This window comes from Hylobates moloch, unplaced genomic scaffold, assembly GCF_009828535.3.
Source record: "Hylobates moloch isolate HMO894 unplaced genomic scaffold, HMol_V3 SCAFFOLD_11, whole genome shotgun sequence".
Lineage (NCBI taxonomy): Eukaryota > Metazoa > Chordata > Mammalia > Primates > Hylobatidae > Hylobates > Hylobates moloch.
Window position 1 is genome coordinate 4,070,488 of NW_026652286.1, and position 20,368 is coordinate 4,090,855.

The 20,368-nt window shown below is 40.4% G+C and overlaps 1 protein-coding gene across 5 annotated transcripts in view; it reads right to left on the minus strand.

Moving 5' to 3' along the window:
- EXT2 (exostosin glycosyltransferase 2) overlaps positions 1-20,368 on the minus strand; it is a 166,400-nt gene that overhangs the window by 39,108 nt on the left and 106,924 nt on the right. For all 5 annotated transcript variants that reach the window (XM_032166216.2, XM_032166219.2, XM_032166218.2 and 2 more), the window contains one exon: positions 7,383-7,572. In XM_032166216.2, the coding sequence (XP_032022107.1) occupies positions 7,383-7,572 (190 nt within the window). The remainder of the gene's footprint in view (positions 1-7,382; positions 7,573-20,368) is intronic.

Consider the following 20,368-nt stretch of genomic DNA (forward strand, 5'->3'; position numbering starts at 1 on the left):
AACCCTATGGGCCACTGCCTTTTCATCAATATCAACAGTTACAGTTTCATTCTTGGCACATAATCGAAAAATATCTTTGGAATAATGCATGAACACATGGCTGAAAGACTGGAGGCCTGGGTTCTGCATTATCTATGGGATCTTAAGCAAGTCCATTCTTCTCAGGATAAGAATGAGTAGAGGGAAAGGGAGAAAGGGAACTTTGTTAAGCAACTAATATATGCCAGGTGCTTTACAGATGCACTGTCATTCAATCCTCCTGACAACCTTATGAGGCAGGAATTATTTACAAAGTAGTATTTTCATGGCTCAGAGAGGTTAATTAACTTGCCCAGTGATACACAGAAAATAAATGATAAGGCTAGTATTTGAACCTAAGTCTGTTTAGCATTAAAAGACCAAAAAGGACCTGCAGCTTCAGAATCCCATGTTTCTCTGGATCTGTAACAAAACTAGTAAGGTTCGATCACTTTCTCCAGCAATCATCCTTATTCTTGCTTGATCCCCACTCCCTATTTCAGATAGATAAAATCCCTGTCATACATCTACCATTCCCAAATCCTTATAAAATATGAATACATTATAACAGTCGTCCTCAAACTTTTTGGCACCAGGCACCAGTTCTGTGGAAGAAAAATTTTCCATGAATGTAGGGGAAGGTGGGGCAGGAATGGTTTTAGGATGAAACTACTCCACCTCAGATCATCCGGCATTAGATTCTCGTAAGGGGCGTGCAACCTAGATGCCTTGCATGAGTCGTTCACAATAGGGTTCTTGCTCAAGTGAGAATCTAATGCTGCCACTGATCTGACAGGAGGCAGAACTCAGGTGGTACCCACCACTCACCTCCTGCTGTGCAGCTTGGTTCCTAACAGGCCACAGATGGCTACAGGTTCATGGCCTGGGGTTGGGGACCCCTGCACTGTAACATCTAAAATGAAGGAGGTTATAGCCCTACGTACCAGACCAGTGGTTTTCAAAACTTTTGGTCTCAGAATCCCTTCATGCGCTTAAAAATTACTGAAAATCCCAAAGAGATTTTCTTTATACAGGATACACACACACAAAAACACACTGTCTATTTACTATATTAAAAATTAAAACTGAGGAAATTTTAAAACATGAAAATATATGAGCACACATTCCATTTGCTGTGGGAAATGATGTCACTCATGACCTGTAGATTCCGGAGAACTCTAGTGTACATTTGTGAGAGAATAAAAGAAGTGGGAAACAGAAGTAATGAATCAGAATGATTATGAAAATAATTTCCACGTCCTGGATCTCCTGAAAGGATCTCAGGGATGCTCAGGGTACCCAGGTTAGACTCTGTTCAGATTTGGGTACCACAACATTAAGAGAAGTACCAACAAGCCCAGAAAATAGTTGAGAAGAAATAACAAGGACAGTGCAGGCATCTGTATCCAGGCTTTCTACAGAATGCTTAAAGAAACTAAGTGTGCCACTTATCACTTATTGCCTCTCAGTTTCAACTGTAGTCATCCTTGCCCTGTTAGTGATAGCTGAACTGGACCCTGTAAACATCTCTTCTTTGCCAGCTGGCATGGCGTCACACTGTGTCAGTACAGGGCACTGAAGGGCCAGCGCATGGGGGTGGCTTTCTTCCTGGTTCTGGTATGCCTTTTTTACTTCTTGCTCCAGTAGTGCCTGGCCTGCAGGCAGGCAGGCAGGGGCACTTGTCTCTAGCAAGTGTAAGTAGCACCTCTTCCCTGGGGCAGCTTCCCAGGAGGTTCTAGCACACCCCAACCGGCTTCCCAGTGAATTTAACAGCACCCCTGAAGGCAGCTTCCCAGCAAGTTATGTGGATGCCCCACCAGCAACTCAGCCAGAATTCTCCCTGTGGGTAGTTCCAGGTGAGCTCCACTAAAGCCCTAGCCAGTTTCCCAGCAAGTTCAATAACACTCCTGGGGCAGATTCCTTTTGAATTCTGTGTGTATACGAGGGCACGACTGGGTTTCCTGCTTGTCAAGTTTGGCCTGTGGCACCTCAGTATACTTTACTACTCCAGTGGATGTGATTAGTAAGGTGTGAATCTCAGATCTAGCTGGGGAAGGGGCTCTCCCAAGTTTATTTTCTGTAACCTTTAGAGTTCTCTTTACCCTTTAGTAGGCAAATCCTGTTACTAGTTAGTGATTCTTTAGATTAAATTTTTCCTGTTCAAATTATCATTGGTTTCTGTCTCCTAAATGAATCTTGACTAATATTCTTGGGATATCAGAAAGATTATCGAATGAAAAGGGAATTGTTCTCTATGGCCTCTAGAGTTAGAAGCATGACAAATGGAAGGGTAGAAGTTACAGGGAAACCGATTTAGACTTAAAATAGGTAAGAACTTCCTGATGGTCTAAACTGTTCTAAGATGTGTTGCCTTCAGCAGCACAATGTGCCCTTTTACTTCAAATGCATTAACTTAGGTCAGATTTCTACTTGACATCAGGTGGAAAACTAAACAAGATGCCTCTACGGCCTTAGGATTCCATGAGGCAGCAAAACATCACAGAAAGAACAGAGTCTTTGGAAACAGCTTCAGATCCCAGGTCTACCACTTGCTTGTCATGTGACCTTGAACAAGTTAAACACTCTGAGCCTGCTTCTTCAACTATGAAGAAGGAATAACAATGACAGCATCTTGACATGATTGACTGTGAGGATGAATGGGGAATGCATTTAGCAACACAGTGCCCAGCACACCAGAGGTAGTCACTAAAATGTTGGCCATGCTTTCCCTGGAAAGTCTCTGTCTACCTACAGAACCAGAGCATTTTTTTGAACCCTAGGTAGCAGTGTCAAAGTGGTACAGTTGAGATCTAGCACATCACCCTGACAACCCAGTGGTATACCCCTGGCTCTGGCCTTCCATATCCACTTTGAGAGAAGCAAGATCCCTGCCATGAATCCTCTAAACTCTCACACACTAATAAAACAAAAGAACATGGAACTTAGGTCATGTTAATTCCACAAGGCAACAAACAGCTCCTCTTTCCATTATGTAGAGAAACTAGGCTAGCTACTTTGATTAAGTATGAACATACCTCTACGCTGGATGGAATCTGGACTTACAATTGGGGAATGTGTATAGCATATTCAACCCATAGACAGCTTTCCACACTGTTCATCTATATATGTCCAAAGAATTACTTGAGACCGTGTCCACAAAGAACTAACTTGCCTCTGTAAAGTCTTTGAAGGGGAAGTTTTAGAGAGCAATGAAGACCCAGGAGAATGATAAGGGGTGCAGGTAGAAACATAGAATGAATCATGGCTTTTTAAGATATATGGTTCCTTTTCCCTGTTGCAAGTTAGGTCTGAGTAGCCAAAAGTCAGCTTTGGCAAAAGGCATTTCCATTTCAGTGATCAGCTACCACCAGACAGAACTCTAAACAGAATTCTCAGTTTCATGTTTTCCGTTTGTCAAATTAAATGGCCCCCATGAAAGAGAAGTACCATTCTCTCAGGCTTCTGACAGTATCCCTTTCATGGAGGCGAGAAATGAGAGGGCAGCAATCAAAGAATAAGCATTAAAATTATATCCTGCCTTTAGATAATCCCGATATGCAATTTTGATTCTGGAAAGGTAACCTTTAAAAAAATTAGGACTGGAGCAGTAGAAGGAGAAGGGAGAATGTGGTAGGAAAGAAAAACAGATGTGAAAAAGAAAAGAGGTTTTTTCCTTCCCATTAGTTTTTTCAAAAAAATAGACTTACTTTTCTGTCTCTCTGAGTCCCTGACAAGGATCTAGTTCTTCTATATGATCCCAAATCAAAGAACTGACAACATGTCATGCTTTTCCTACAACTAAACGGTAATCTAAATAGACACAGGGGGGCTTAGTGCAAAGGGCATGAGCTTTGGATCTAGAAAGATCTGTGTTGATTTCTGACAAATTACTAATCTGAGTTCCATTTTTCTTATTTTTTAAAAATAGGAATAATAACCGTTTCCTTGCAGGCTTGTCCTAAGGTCTAGAGATAATAAGCATGTAGCACAGTTCCTATTCCTAGGATTAAAAAAGTACACAATATGGTTATATCATCTTCACAAATGGATTCTTGTGAAGTCCTATGAACTTCACTTCTCTACTGATAACATGAAGAGGTCTAGACAGAAGAATATGGGGGTGACCCCTAGAATGCAGACAGAAACTGTGTCATAGCTAGAAATCTTCAGGCCCAACTTCCACGGCTTAGCCTAAATGGGGTCTTTTTTCCTTACTCCTTTAAATTCTAAATGAAACAGCATGTTCTTGTATCTTATGTCTCATCCTGTGAACCTATAACAGACAAAATAGAAATGTCACCTTCCATTCATACAAAGCAGCCTGAAAAATATGATTTTTCAAATGCATTGCAGAATTTATGAAAAACAAACAGCTGAGCCAGGTGACCTGATAACTTCACAGTATGAGCTTTAGTCCAGCTCAAAGGAGAAAAAGAACTCCTTGTGTTAAGGATTTCTTTTTTTAAGTATATTGATTAACGGTTTTCTCCATGTTGGATGCCAAGAGAAATGTGAGCAAAGACATTTTTCTCCAACTTGGCAAAGGTACTACAAAATGGTCAGGTTGACTGAAGATGACCCCAAGTCCATCCTGCCAATCACTATCATAAATACAACCACAGATTCACAAAATAAATTATCAGATTATCTCCATACAAACCTTAAGCCTACTTCAGAATTGCCTGAGTTGCTGGTGTACAGCTGGTCTCATGACCCAACTCCCCGCAGTCCTAGAACTCAGCTCAAAAAGACGGTGGCTGCTGCTTTTACTCCCCTGTTGACCATCCTGGGTTGCTGACATGCTCAGCCAACCCCAACCTGCCTGCTAAGGACTATGCAAATCACAATCTGAAGCTGGGGGCCTCCCGATGTTAATTCGAATTTAAAACTAAAGTCAGTTAAAGGAAGAAAGGCAGTAGCCTGCCTTTTCTTCTGACAAAGCTCAAAATCAATGTGATGAAAGCTCACTGGAAATTTCAATTGCCTAGTCTAAGTATTTACCTAAACTTAAAACCCAGAAATTTGGACTTAAGTGTAACCAGAAGAAAAAAGTATTTGGTTGGGTTGGAGAATGAAAAAAAAAAAAAAACTGGGAAGGGGGGTAGATTTCTGCCTACACAAATCCTCCCAGCAGCAGACATGGTAACCACAATATTTATTTTAGTAAATGTAGAGAAAGCGAAAAACATCACTTTTGCCTTTAATATTTCAAAGACTTGGACTTGCTTTTTTTTTTTTTTTTATAATATATATGTTACTAATGCTGTATGTGAAAAATCAGATGCATTTGCTGGCATGCAGACCAGAGCTGACAGCCTCATTTACCAACTGAACAAACACCCCAGAGAAGATTAAACATGGTTATGTTCTCCTCAAACAACCACGTCGCCAGAGCCAGAGCCCTGACCTAAAAACCACTGTTAGAAAACAGCCAGTCCAGTCACTACACGTGTCAAAATTAGGGCCTCATCAGTTAAGGGCTCTTTTTCCTCCCTAGAGTCAAAATCTTTTAAAAATAAACTAAAGTCTTGGTCATAAAATTAACCACTACATTTTAGCAGGGTCTTACCAAAAATTAAAACTGAACACCCAACTCCAAAATCTGGGCTCCTGCTACTGCCTTTAGTTGTGCCAGTGTAGAGGCTTAGATCAAGAAGGAAAAAAAAATTTATCCTTTCTCACAGTTTGCAATGATACCTTCCCAAAAGAAGTGACACTAATTCACAATAAATAACTCACCTTATGCCTAAAGTGGCTAACCAGGAGTTATAAGGAGAAGGCTCTTTTGCATTTAGCACTAGAATTTGGAACTCTGCCTTTCAGGCAGGACTGCAGGAGCAGACTGAGAGTCTCTCTGAAAGCTGGTGGCCTTTGCATGCAGGAGCAAATATAGGCCTGTGACTACTGCAAGACACAACAGGCCACTCCAGACCCAATGAGGGGCCCCAGCCTTCCTTCTACAAACATAGCCCATCCTTTATAAACGAAGGGACTAATTAGCAATGTAATACCATCCAATTCACTTCACTCTGGAGAATGGCAATTGGTATGAATAAATCCAAGTCAACAATTTCCTTCTTTACACAGTTCCTTATAATTGTCTCTCTTTTCCTTCCTTTCTGTATTCTCATCCTCCCTTCTTAAATGATGCCCACATCTTCCCTTTTCTTTTATCCCTTTCCTTCTCCCTTATTAAGTATCAACAAAACAAAAATCCAGAAAACTGACCATGTTATAGTGTTGAGAAAGAGAAAACAAATCTTGGCATAGAAAGTTAATTTTTAAAAATCAGGGAATAATATAGGACCTTCATTTAAAATACCTGTTTTATTTGCTCAAACTGTGGCTCCCTAAATCTAAAAAGAAAGCATATGATTCTCTCAGAGAACAAACATCCCATGAAGTAAAGGGGAAACTAAAGAAGTTTCTCAAGGCAAATTCTGATTTGCCTAACAGCCAGAAATATGGACTTCTTCCAGCCTAGACTATAGATCTACTACTGGCAATTTTCAGGGTTGACTCTCCCGACTTCAGTATATCCAATTAAAAGAGACTAGCCATAAAAAGTGCAGATACTACTGTCAGGCAATAAACTAGACCTTATCGGTGACAGTGGTGCACATTACTAACTTCAAACTCATTCATTCCTTGCTCTAATCCATCAGAAACTTCCTGGCTTTAATAGGCTATAAATGGCAGGAGCTTTGAAGTCCCTGGGATTAGGATCAGTAATACACAGACTGAATGAGAAACTAAATGCAGGTGGAACATACTCTGTGCGTCCCGAATTAAAAAAAAATCCAATGAATCAAATAGTCCTCAACCCTAGCTGCCAGCCAGCAGATTACAGGGGTGGCCAAGGCAAGGAACAAAGTGATTAAGGAAGAACCAATGGGAACGTCTAGTGATTGCTCTCTTTAAGGACCTGACTTGAAGTCTAGACAGGGTATGCTTTGCTGCTGACTTTTCCAATCAGAGGTGAGGCCATCCTTTTTTTTTGAGAAAGTACAGCATCAGAGCAGAGATAAGAAAGGAGAAAACTAATGCCTTTTAAACTGAGTTTTCATGTAAACAAATCAGCTGATATGGCTGAGGGAAGCTGAGATCTGTTTTCCTAAGGCTGATAGCCTTTGATCCTATTGATCCTTAAGCCCTCAAACACTTGTGGCTACAGAGTATGCCAGGGCTTGGAGTGAAATGGGCCACCCTAGAACAAGAATGAGACGACTGAGAAAAATGGAGGCATGCTGTCTCAGAAATGGTATTGCTATTGACAAAGCAGGAAAATTTATTTAAAACAAAGGATGTGAATAATTTGGCCATCCAAAATCGATCCAGCTGAGAGATGCACTAAGGCTTCTTACCTTCTGGAGGGTTTTTATTCTGATTATTCCAGACGACAAGTAGTTTGGATAGACTGGGCACCTTGGACACTTCAGTGATGACCCGGAAGAGGCTCTCTACTCGGTCGTAGGTGAGGACTATGGCGGTGAACCCTTGAGACTGTGGTGGGATCAGCGGGAGGAAGAGTGGATTGCTCACGCTGCCCCACTTCTACAAGAGGACAGATTAACACGGGTCAGAAAAACAGCTGTAACAATATGGCTGACCCAATATCGTCAGCAAACCCAAACACGGCAGGCTTGGTGGCTTTCACCAGGACCGATCCCAGAGCTAAGCAACTGCTCAAAGTCTTCCCCTCCTCAAAATTTGCATGGACTAATTAAGTTTGGCTCTGATATCACTGGAAAAGGAGCTGAGAACTTTTGCAGCTGAGAAAAGAATTCTAGTTAAACATGACAGATTAAAGCATGCATTTATCTCCATTCTCTCCCCAAACCCAATAAAAAGGAAGTTGATGAATATAAAAGAACATAAATCTACAAGGACAAAGAGATGGGAGAAGAGACAACAGCTGATGGGCCTATTACGATATTTTTGAAAGCTGGAAAGGGCTAGAGAAAGGGTAGCAGAGGAGGAGTAAGTGGAGACCTGGGTGCCTACCAGGAGGGGAGGCAACAATGGCAAGCAAGCCAACCTGGGAATTCACAGGGTTCAGGAATGACACTCACCAGATACCTTGTGAGGTAAGAGAAGCGGTAAGGTTGAAAACAGGAAGACTGTTAAAAATCTGTGTAAGGAGCAGTTAGAGGCCCAGATTCACAAACCCTCCCTTGATCCTACTCAGCCAGAAAAACGACTCTTCCCTCACCCCAGCTAGAGAAGGGAGGTTTCCTCTCCAAGGAAACTGAAGCTCTAGACAGGGAAATACAGGCACAGAGGAGAGGAAAACACAGGGTAAAAATCTACATTCTGAATGATGGGCCCTACAGCCTTCTTTCCCCTTCAGTTCCCAAAGCGTTGGCAGCCATGTGGCTAGCTCGGCACCCCAACATCTTACAGTGAAGTCCTCCAGGCAACAAGCTGGCCTTCACACAAAGAACTTCCGATCAGCTTTTCAGCACTTCCCTCTCAATCATGAGCAGATTCTAGAATCACAGACATTTCAAGAGCATCTTCAGCATGAATGACAGAAACCAAACGAATAAAGAAAAAAAGGAACTTAGAAGTAACAGAAACAATAGAAGAAGCAGAAGGAAATTCAAACAGCATCAACAACAAATTGTATCCACCGGGAGATAAGATTCTTCATCCATGAAACAAGAATAAATTGCTATTTTTATTTTAAAAGCTCTATCAAAGAACAGAAACAACTCTTCGACATTAAAAATATAATAGTTTACATTATTTTTTGAGGGCAGGATTGCTACCTGGTTGGTCCTGTCAGTCAGGGGAAAAAAGGTCAGGATTGCAAGATAAAGATAACAAAATATTCCAGACTGGTGAACAAAAAGGCAGAGATGAAAAATAAGGACAGAGAAAATGAGAAAATCTAGAAGGTCCAATATCTATTTAATAGGAGATTCCAGAAAAGAAAACATAGACTATGGGAGAAGTAAATCTACCAAAGAAATTAAAGAAGTTCTCAGTACATAAGATATAAGAGGCATGAATTTTCAGATTGCAAAGGATTAACAGAAGTAGCACGGTGAATTTTTTAAAAAGACAAAAATAAAAAAAAAAACACTGCCATATCAAAGTGCATATTTCTGAACACAGAGAATAAAGAGAAAATGTTCACAATGTGTGAAAATAGGTGAGGAACATGTGAGTTCAAAATACAATTCTCAAAACTTCTCTGTTAAACGTGAAATGTTTTTAAAATAAAGTTTAAAAAGTAATAAAAGAAAGTCAATCTCTTTGCTACCATTAAAATATTAAGTACTTTTAATACAGCAATGCAAGCAAAAAATATTTTTGCACTGATAATAATTAAGATTATTTAAACGTTCTTATATATTTTACCAGCTTTATTAGGATATGATTCATATACCATACAATCTACCCACTTAAAGCATATAATGGTTTTGGTATATTACATTGTTCACTTTTTAAAATTGTGGTAAAATATATATAATATTAAATTTGCCATTTTAACCATTGTTAAATGTGTAATTCAGTGGCATTAATTACATTCATATTCATATGTTATCATGCAAAAAGCCCAGGACTGAATTCCATCTTTGCCAGAAGGTGGCTGAGTATGAAATGTCCTATCTGCTATTACGGCTGCTGCATACTTCCCTAGTATTTTATACTCTGGGATTGCCAAGGTTCCCTATCAATTTCATCCATATCACTGATGGACACCCATCACCAACTTTGTGACAACAGCTGTCTGCCAGATGTAACAGTGTGGGATGAGAAATGTACACAAACCCATGGAATACACATGGGATGGAAACTCAAAGAAGCTGAATGGGATTCCTGGGGTCCTAATGTAATCAGGATATTAAAGCCAAAATGTCCACAACATGCTATAATTAGATTTCACAACCAAGAGACAGAGTAGGAAAGGCCATCTTTCCTTTTTCTTTTTTTTTTGAGACAGAGTTTCACTTGTTGCCCAGGCTGGAGTGCAATGGTGCAATCTCAGCTCACCTCAACCTCCGTCTCCCGGGTTCAAGAGATTCTCCTGTTCCCAAGTAGCTGGGATTACAGGCATGCACCACCACACCAGGCTAATTTTGTATTTTTAGTAGAGACGGGGTTTCTCCATGTTGGTAAGATTGGTCTCAAACTCACGACCTCAGGTGATCCACCAGCCTCAACCTCCCAAAGTGCTGGGATTACAGGTGTGAGCCACCGTGCCCAGCCAGGAAAGGCCATCTTTTCAATGTTGATCTTCTGTTTCCATGACATCACACTTTGATATTAAGCTGTGGTCTTAGGAAGGTGCCTGGATTTTAGTATTTGTACCTTAGCAACTCATTGTACTTCTAGAAACCTTTTTGAGTTTTCTACCCCAAATTTTATTCTTCATCTCTTCCTGACCTTTATGGAAACTGAAGTCAGAAAGTAGCCCTATATTTAAGTCATAATTAATCCCCAGGGATGGTTCATGGTCTATGTGCCATCACTACCCCCAACCCACTCACCTAACCCTCTTGACACAATACTCACTAATGCCTGCTTGGCACGGTGAAACCCCGTCTCTACTAAAAATACAAAAAAATTAGCCGGGAGTGGTGGCGGGCGCCTGTAGTCCCAGCTACTCGGAGAGGCTGAGGCAGGAGAATGGCGTGAACCTGGGAGGCAGAGCTTGCAGTGAGCCAAGATTGCGCCACTGCACTCCAGCCTGGACGACAGAGCAAGACTCCGTCTCAAAAAAAAAAAAAGAAAAAGAAAAAGAAAAAGGAAAACACCATTTTAAGTGGAAAAGATTCTTTAAAAAAAGTGTATAAAATGATTTAATGTGTGATATTGAAACAGTCAAGATTTACTGAGTACTTACTAAGTGCAAAGTACTGTGCTTTACATGTATTACCTCATTAGATATTCACAATAACCCCCAAGATAGATATGGTTATTGTTCTCACTTTATAGATGAGGAAACTGTAGAACTAGAAATAGCAAATGATGTTCGAGGCTATATAACCTGTAAGTGATGGAACTGAGATACAACTCAAACAATCTGATTTCAGAACACCAGACGGTAATGGTTCACAGCCCTTCCCTACGCCCTCCTACATACATACCCAAACTGGGTATGCATCACCATTTTATAGACTTTGGAAAATGCAAGTGTGGGGAACTCCAGAGTTTGCTACTTCTAGCTCTTTTCTAAGACAAAAATCCTAAAAGTTCTTGATCCTTGTTAATAAAATCTGGGCCAATAAGCAAGAATCCACCCCAAACACTATGATTTCAGAGAGTCTACGGAATAAAAACACACCAAATATATAACACTGACACAAAGTGTGCACATAAATTTAAAAAGGTAAATACACCACTAAAACAGAAGGAAAAACTATTAAAACTCCAACAGAATGAGGTCTGTTCTTTGGGAGAAGAGGGGAGAATGCCAACGCACTTAAATGTCTTTATGACATTAGGAGGAGAGGAAAATTCCCTAAGAGATGCAAAGCTTAGACTCACAAAATGAATGCCTTGGCATTTAAACTGAGGCATCCCTGAAAGGCATCGCAGCTCTGATTTCAAGGAGCTGCCAGGGACATGGAGCCAGAGTCGCTGGCAAGACAACAGATCGGGTCTCATCCCATATGCCAGCTCCACTTGGGAAGTGAATCGGTAGGGGAGGAGGAAGGACAGGAAGGAATGGTTGGCTGGGAAGTGGGCAGTAACTTTTCTTGATGTTCAGTTTTTCCCCACTGCCCACTTGCATCCCAAACAGGGCTTGAGTACTGGAGAAGCAGGGAAGGCAGCATGCGGGGTATGGACAGCATGGAAAGGCGCATAAGGAGGGCTGGATCTTACCGATACCGTCCCTTAAAATCCAGAAGTGGAGATGAACACAGGAGGCAGTATGTAAGCTTCTAAGCATACATCTACTCAAACGCAGCCTCAATTATTTACTGTAGAACACACCACCAGGGTTAATGCAAATGGCTTCAAAATTGAGTTAGCATGTCTGAAGTCAGTTTTGGAATCACAAGTCCTTAATCGGAATCCAGGTTCTTTCGCTTGCCAGTGCATAGCCTGGGCAAAGTACTTAACCTCTCTTGTACCTCAGTTTCTCTGTCTATAAAAATCATCATACAACTATTACCATCTTTCTAGGTAGTATTACTTAGCATAAATGAGGTAATATATGTAAGGTACTGTCATGTAGAAGCATTCGATAAATGATAGCCAATGGTTGATCTTGTGTGAGTTATAATTTCTCCGGGCTTTACGTTCCATGTGTCTTCAAAAGAGGGTAGGAGGTAGCCTAAGCAGTCTTGAGATCTCTTGCAGCACAAGAATTCCAAATGAAATCCTTCTTTCTCCCTCTCTTTACCTTATCATGTTTCAAGGTCCTGGTTTACCTGGATTCTCTACCTCTACTTCTTCCTGTCCAAATATACTGTTTTTATTTCCATGATTTTCTCTTTTCCTTTCTATTCATTATGTTTTGGCTATCCTGAAAGCTCCACGAAGGCAGAAGACAGAACACCCACTATTTAGAACAATGCCTAGTTGTTCAATCAAAACTTGTTTTTTAAAGAAATGAGTAAGTTAAAGCCAAATGACTCAGGCCTGTTTTATCAGTCCCCCTTATGTATAGATATGAATAGCTGATGTACATTCAAATGACTAAAATTATGAGTTTTGAAATGACTCCGAACCTAGTTAACTCATTTTATACATACTTACCAAGAATCTTACTGTGCTGTGTTCTGAAGAAGTGTAGGATTTTATAGGGATATTTAACAGAGGGCTTTAATCTGGGCCTTGCCATGTACTAGTCTTGTGACATGTACAGTTCTTTGAGTATCAGTTTCCTCATCTGTAAAACAGGGATCATGATAGTACCTACCGCCTAGGGCAATGATGATTAAACGAGATTATGTACATAAACATTTAGCAGAGGGCTCAACACAGGACCCTATGAATTAGAGTTTAAAGCAAACAAAATACTTCCACTCTTCTCGATTTGTATTCTTCTTGCCTACTAAAACACTGGTATTGGTGATTCAGCAATCATTCCCACTAGCATTATTTCTGGTACTCATTCATTCAGCCAACATTTCCTGAACATACACTATAAGCCTGGTATAGTGTTAAAGTTGCAAAGATGAACACTTTCCTTCCTCTCAAAACACACGTAACCTAGTGGGGAAGACAGCACGGTAAAAACACAAATTACAATGTAAACTAACAAGTAGTAAACAAAGAATGAAAGGTACTCCACAGGTGGAAACATCGAGATCTACACAATCACCTCTCCCTACCTAGAGATGAGGAGGTCTGAGCAGTGCCTTTAAGAAGAAGCAGGAGAGGGCTGGCCAAAGAAGCCTAAGGGCAAGCTGAGCGGCAAGTGCAAAGATTTGCTGACAAGACAGTGAGCCATCCAACAAGGCACCTCACAGCTTGCTGGGAGGAGAAAGGTCAGACAGCAGAAATGAGAGGAACTCAGGTAACGGCAGGTTAGAGCTCTATTGTGAAAAGCCTTAAATAACCTTTTTTTTTTTTTAAGTTACACAGATAGCTTTTTCGTTTCTTTTGAAATTTTCTTTTCCTGGTCATTGTTTTAGTGACAAATTGACATGGCTACCGTTATGCTCTATTTCAAAGAGTCATGAATGGGAAATGCCGATCTACAACTAAGCTTCTGTGTCAATTGCTTCTCCCTTCCTCAAGCATAATCCTATTTGCCTTTGGAGCTCAGTGACCGCGTGGAGAAAGGCAGCTTTAATTGGGGTGTTACCTTCACACAGACACTCCACCCCACTAGGGTAAGGTCAGCAAACTAACCTCCAGAGAAAAAAAGCTTACTGGGGAGGAACATTTCAAAAACGGCATTTAGTCACCTCTGAAATACCTTTAAGAAGTGACCCCCTGCTGGCTGACCAAAGAGAGTGTCTACAGTCTGGGACCTCTTGACCCCACTTTCTGCAGGAAATCAAGCAAATTTAAACCTCCATAATTTACTCAAGACTGGCTTCTGCCAGGGAAAAGGCAAACAACGCTGGCAATTAACTCTGCTACCTGATTAAATCTCCATGATGGCAAGATAGGGCATAAAACCCGGCATCCAGCAACAGAGCTGGAGAAGAGGCAAAGCTCATCTATCGCAGCTATGCCTTCAAAACCTTGGCTATCAATGCAATTTTCAAATACACTGGATGAACCCGTTCACTCAAAGGTAGGCGGAGATACCAAAAGAATAAGTGTGTATTATTCTGACAATGTGCTGGCCTTTGGCCAAAATGCCTTGCTCAGCTCTTGCCCATTCTCCCACCATTTACTTCTCACTCCTCCAAATTCAGTACAGAAGCGCCAATAAGAAATCTCACACTGTTAAATTGCAATTGCATAAAAGTAATTCCTAACAGCCATGAGAACTGTCAGGTCACAATGCCAGCTGTAGAAAAGTTCTTTTACTCTGGAAAGCCTTGGTGTAAGAACTAGTAGTGTGCAGACACTAGTGAGAGGGATGTGTGGGCTCAGGTTTCAGGATGCCTTGAAGGAAAGGCCTTGGGAGACTAAGCTTAAAGTCAGCTACCAGTTCAAAGCGGTTTCCCCTTCAGGAAAGAGATCCAAACTCAAGCAACTAGTGGTGCCTTTGGCAATCCCAAACACAGGAAGTTGCCTGAGCCCTTCCTGCAATCCTGATTTGCTTTCTTGTAGTTGAAAGGTCATGGAAGCTGTGTGAGCCTAACCAAAACCATTCTAGGGTTACCATACAGAAAGCAGAGAAAGGTGGTAAACGGGTGGCCTTTGCTAGCCATTCTGAAACGTTCTTGCTGATGCTACTCGGATTCTGAAATCAAGAGCAAGGAAAACCATATTTCATTACCAACTAAAAGACTCTTTCAGCCTAAACCAAACCAAACTGTAGCACTGAAGAAATCAAGCTGCAATACAGGATGACCCAAATTTTAATTACTATTCCTCATCACATCAGAGATTTTTCTGTCACTATGTATAACTTCATGTGAAAATAAGAGAATTCAGCAGATCTTTGAGTCAACCTATATCTGATTTAAATGAATGTATTTTGCCTAAACAGAAAAATGAGAAGACAGAGAAGAAAGGAAGAGAAGAGGACAGGCCTGTTATACAGAAGCTTTTCAGCCCCTAGTAATGAGAAGCCTTACCTATTCCTACCTTGATAGAAAGGGCAGTTTTCTTGGTTGTTTTGAAGTTATCAACCCTTACCTCAATGTGGTTTCAATTATGAATTAGCAGACTAAAAGGGGAAAAAAAGCTTTGATTTATTCTTTTTTGCTCCAATTATGCATGATGTGTTTCCACTGAAGACTTTGAAAAGTATTTCATCATGCCTCTCATCCAGAAGTGGTCAAAGGGCAAAACAAAAAGGAGTTAACCCTTTCATTTCTCCTTTAGGTTCAAAGAGACTCCCTGTCAATGGATATAGGACAAGGCCTTTGAAGCAGGGTAATGAAAGAGTTAAGCATTAGCATCATATTACTAACGTGCATAAGGGTGGTGTCCCTTGTCCAAAATGGTGAGATGATATTTATGTTAATGGTTACTGGGAGATCTGAAAGGGGCAATCAGTAATGTGGTCCATGTTGCCTTCACCATTAAACCTCTATAGCCCCAAATACCCACAGCACAGCACTCTACCAGCCAGGCACATGCTGACTTGCAAAACTAGAGAATTACTGAGACCTAACAATGTCTTCAAGTAGCATCTCTTAGCTCAAGAGAGAAAAGTTTTGGGGACAAGACTGAAGTCTACCTGATGCACATGTCTATTTCATTTCACTCTCAAATAATAACTGATATGGTTTGGATTTGTGTTCCTGCTCAAATCTCACATTGAATTGTAATCCCCAATGTTGCAGGAGGGGCCTGGTGGGACGTAAATGAATCATGGGGGTGGGTTTCCCCCTTGCTGTTCTCATGACAGTGAGTGAGTTCTCCCAAGATCTGGTTGTTTAAAAGTGTGTAGTACCTCCCCCTTCTCTCTTCCTCCTGCTCCAGCTATGTAAGACATGCCAGCTTCCCTTTTGCCTTCCGCCATGATTGTAAGTTTCCTGTGGCTTCCCCAGAAGCAGAAGCATGTACAGCCTGCAGAACCAAGAGCCAATTAAACCTCTTTTCTTTTTAAATTATCCAGTCTCAGGTAATTCTCTATAGTGATGTGAGAACAGACTAATACAATAATTGACTGTTCTGAAAAACAAGAATAACACTGAAGGCCAAATCTCACTGACCAAACATTAAACAGACCTGTGAAAAATGGAGAAAATCAAAGGCTAGAAATCCTCTTAAGGCTTCAACTAAGTAAGATAGTTAATTATCAACTTAAAGCTCCTGAAACCTATTTACAGCAATTTGCTCATAAGTGAGTTTTCTAAATGGTGGCATCACATTTCGGGGTACTGAACTAACAAGTATGATGACTGATATCTGAAGAAACTGAGCCAGAGACTAACTTAGGGTCACAAGAGCAGGCCAAATATGTCTACTGCTATTCTCTTTTTCCTACAGCTGCTTTTAAGATCTTCACTTTTTCTTTGGTTTACTGCAGTCTCATTATGATTACCAGGCTGTAAATTTACTTTTACTTATCCTACTTGTGGTCTGTTAGTCTTCCTGGATCTGCGGCCTGTGTCATTCAACAATTGTGGAAAATTCTCAGTTCTGATCCTTTCAGTAGGGCTTCTTTCCATTCCCCACCTCTTCTTCTGGAACTCAGCTTAGACATATGTTGGACCTTCTCTCTCTGTTCTCCATATTACTTCACTTCTCCTTCATATTTTCCATCTCTTTGTCTCTTTGGGCTGCATTCTGAACAATTTCATTGACTCTAATAATCTAATCTAATAATTGCAAGCCCTTGCATGTCTGTTTCTGGTAGTTCTTGCTCACAATATTGCCTATAGCTTTATGGTTGTGAGCTGCTAATTGTCCTCAGACACTTAACTTATAAGAATTATTTGAGACCTGGACTGAAAATATGGTCCTTGTGACAGGGTTTGTGTCTGCTTCTGCTGGTTCCTATCAATACAAAGCCACTTTCAACTAAATTCCCTTCTTAAGGCTTATTTGGATGATAACTGTAGTATGAATCCATGTGGGGGGTGGCTTGTGATTGCAGTCCTCAACCACAACGGTCAATACAGACAGGTTTATTCCTTCTTTACTCTTTCACTCAAGACATAATCTTTTAGTTTCCTAGCTTCATCCAGGAAGTTCTTGTGAGAGTTGGATGGGCCACACGATTTAAATCCTAATCCTTGTCCCTTACTTCACAAAGTTACCAGGTCAAAGCTCCAGATCATCAAGGTCTACAAAAGTCTCCATGGCAAAAGCTGACTTTGGCTCCCACTCACCTCCCAGGATACTGAGTTTCACTTTGATTTGGGGATTAGCAAATAACCTTGCTTTCCTGCCAGCTCAGCAATAGGTTAAAACTGCTTTATAATACTTCATTCAATATTTTAGTTGTTCACTTAAGGAGGTCACTTAGCATATCTAACCTATCAGAAAGCCAGGGACAGAAGTCTTTTTTATATTTACACTGCCACTGTACTTATGTGTCATTGTGTTCCCTGTTTAACTTGGGGGCCAAATTTGGGTGCAAGATGAAAACAATTATATGAAAAGAAAGCAGTATAATAGATGGAATGATGGGCAGAGAATCTCTGCATTAGATGAATCAACATACTTTTCTGGACCTCCATTTCCTCATTTAAAAAAAGAGGTGATCAGTGGATGGGCCTTGAAATAAATATGTCTCACTTCCTTCATCTGTAAGAATAAAGCTAACAGAACGCTACTCTTGGTTGTAAGGAATAAACAAGAGAAAATACATAATAAGACCTATCTGGGCACAAAAAATACTCTCCTGTATTTTTAATTTTCCTCTCCAGAGTCCCACCCAATTCTAAAATTTATGTTTCCATGTGATACAGCATTATACTATCAACCTTCTAATTATCAACACTTCACTTCTCATAGCCCCACACCACTTACAAAATGCTTCCATGTATATCATTAATTTCTTAGAATAGTTCTCTGAAATAAGTATCCTCATTTTACAGATAAGAATAATGAAATTCAAAGAGATAAGGAACTTGCCAGGGTAGGAGGATTGCTCGAGGCCAGGAGTTCAAGATCAGCCTGGGCAACATAGTAAGACCCTGTCACTATAAAAAAAAAAATTAGCTGGGTATAATGGTGCAAGCCTATGGTCCTAGCTACTTAGGAGGCTGAAGCAGGAGGATTGGTGGAACCCAGGAGTTTGAGGCTGCAGTGAGCTGTGATCATGCCATTGCACTCTACAAAAATAAGATTTTTTTAAAGTAGCACGGCATGTGGTGCACACCTATAATCCCAGCTACTCAGGAGGCTGAGGTAGGAGGATCACTTGAGCCCAGGAGGTCAAGGCTGTAGGGAGCTATGATTGTGCCACTGCAGAAGGGAGGGAGGGAGGGACAGAGGAAGGGAGGAGGGAAGGAGGGGGGAAGGAGGGAGGGAGGAGGGAAAGAGGGAAGGAAGGAAGAAAGGAAGGAAATTTTGTACAAGGTCAAGCTAATAAATGGTTTTGAGCTCAGGTTTGATTCCAAATGTCCTTTGCAATGGCCTTAATTATAATCAGACATAATCAGATAATCATATAATCAGATAATAATCAGTTGCTAATTGTTACACTATTCTTCTGAAGCTATCATTATCCCTAATTTCAGTCCTACAGATGGGCAAATTGTTGCAAAGAGAGATTTGGTAAGTAACCTCAAGTCACTCAGATCATCCTCAAGAAAAAAGGGATTGAAACGTGCAGTTTAGGAATTTCTGGGCTACAGTTAGTTTACTGGAAGGCTCACAGGTTAAACCTATTTGAATGCCTCTTGAAAATTCCTGTTATTATCTGAGTTTTAGCTACTTCAATTTTTTTCTTTATATAGCACTGAAATTCACATTTGGCTAAATGCCCACCCTTCTTCCATAAAGCCAAACTACTGTCAAGGAGAGCAAGAAAGGTTGCCACTGATTGCTTTTCAGGTAGTAGAGGAAAAAGTTGACATTTCATCCTCCTCTTGCTTGGAAAGAAAGCCAATCATTTATAAGAACCCTCATCTGGCTACAGCTTCCATCAGTGGGATGGACAGAAACCATTTAAATGGTTCAACATAAGCCATATTAAAAGAATTTGGAATGAGGGAAAGACAAGGTTCCATATGCTGATACTTTTAATAATTCATGAGTTACAGCAGTCTGCAAGTAATAAATATATCTATAGTATGATTGCTTAAGATACTGGCAAAGATAACACACCATTGATTTTATTGGTTTATAATTTGATATGTTAAAAATAACAGTTCAGCTGTTTTACAGTACAAAAGATTTAGATTATTTAGAACAAGGTCTTCAACCATCATCGTTGGACCTGCTACTTCATAAGTACACTGAAAATACTTACATGCTTCCGTGAAAAAACTAGTGATTCAAACAAAGAAAGCCAGTCTATAAACCAAAGACAAAGTGTCCAACAATGTTCATGATGGCTTATATTACTACATCTTATGAGAGGTAAAACAAATTTACAGTTTCATCTGATTCTCCCATACTTGAAATGCTCTGACAGTTTGAAAGAGTAGCTCATTCTCTGATCTGGGCATAAAAATGCTTGTTGGTAGCCCATGACCATATTAGAGAGGTCATTTATGGTATAGGGGAAGACTTCATTGGCTTGGTAAATAAGAACTTTGGAGAGTGATTAAATTACAGCTTATGGCATCCAAGCTCAAAACACCAACACAGTTGTAACCAAGAAAACCAAAGTTTCTGTACAGTTTGAGCTGTTAGGAGCCTAACACTAAAATGAAAGTTGATACAGAGTGGAAAGAAGAGACTCCACAATAAAGTGATTTCTTAAATATTAATTTATCTGGAATTCCAATAAAGCATATGTTTTGTCTACTGTGCTCCATCTCTGCTTCTTCCTGAAAAAAAGGCATGAACCCACAAGGGCAAAAAAAAACCTTTTATTGGAAACAAGAATGGACCAGAGTTCAGCAAATTTTTGGAAGGTAAAACAGATGAAGCCTTCCTTTTTCAAAATCCTCTTGCTATAAAACATAGAAATGTAGTATAAAATAGAACAAAAATTATTTTAAATATACAGCTGAGGTCACTGGAAAACATAAGTCCCTAGGGACCAAAAATGAAGAAAAAACTGCAAATGAAAGCTGAACGCCCAGGAGCTAGTTGGCACTGTGGCACCGCAGAGGGCCAAGCTTGTTGCAGGGGTTGGCAATGTAGTTGGTTTTAACGCTCATGCTGGAACAGGAGACTTGGTTTTGGGCAC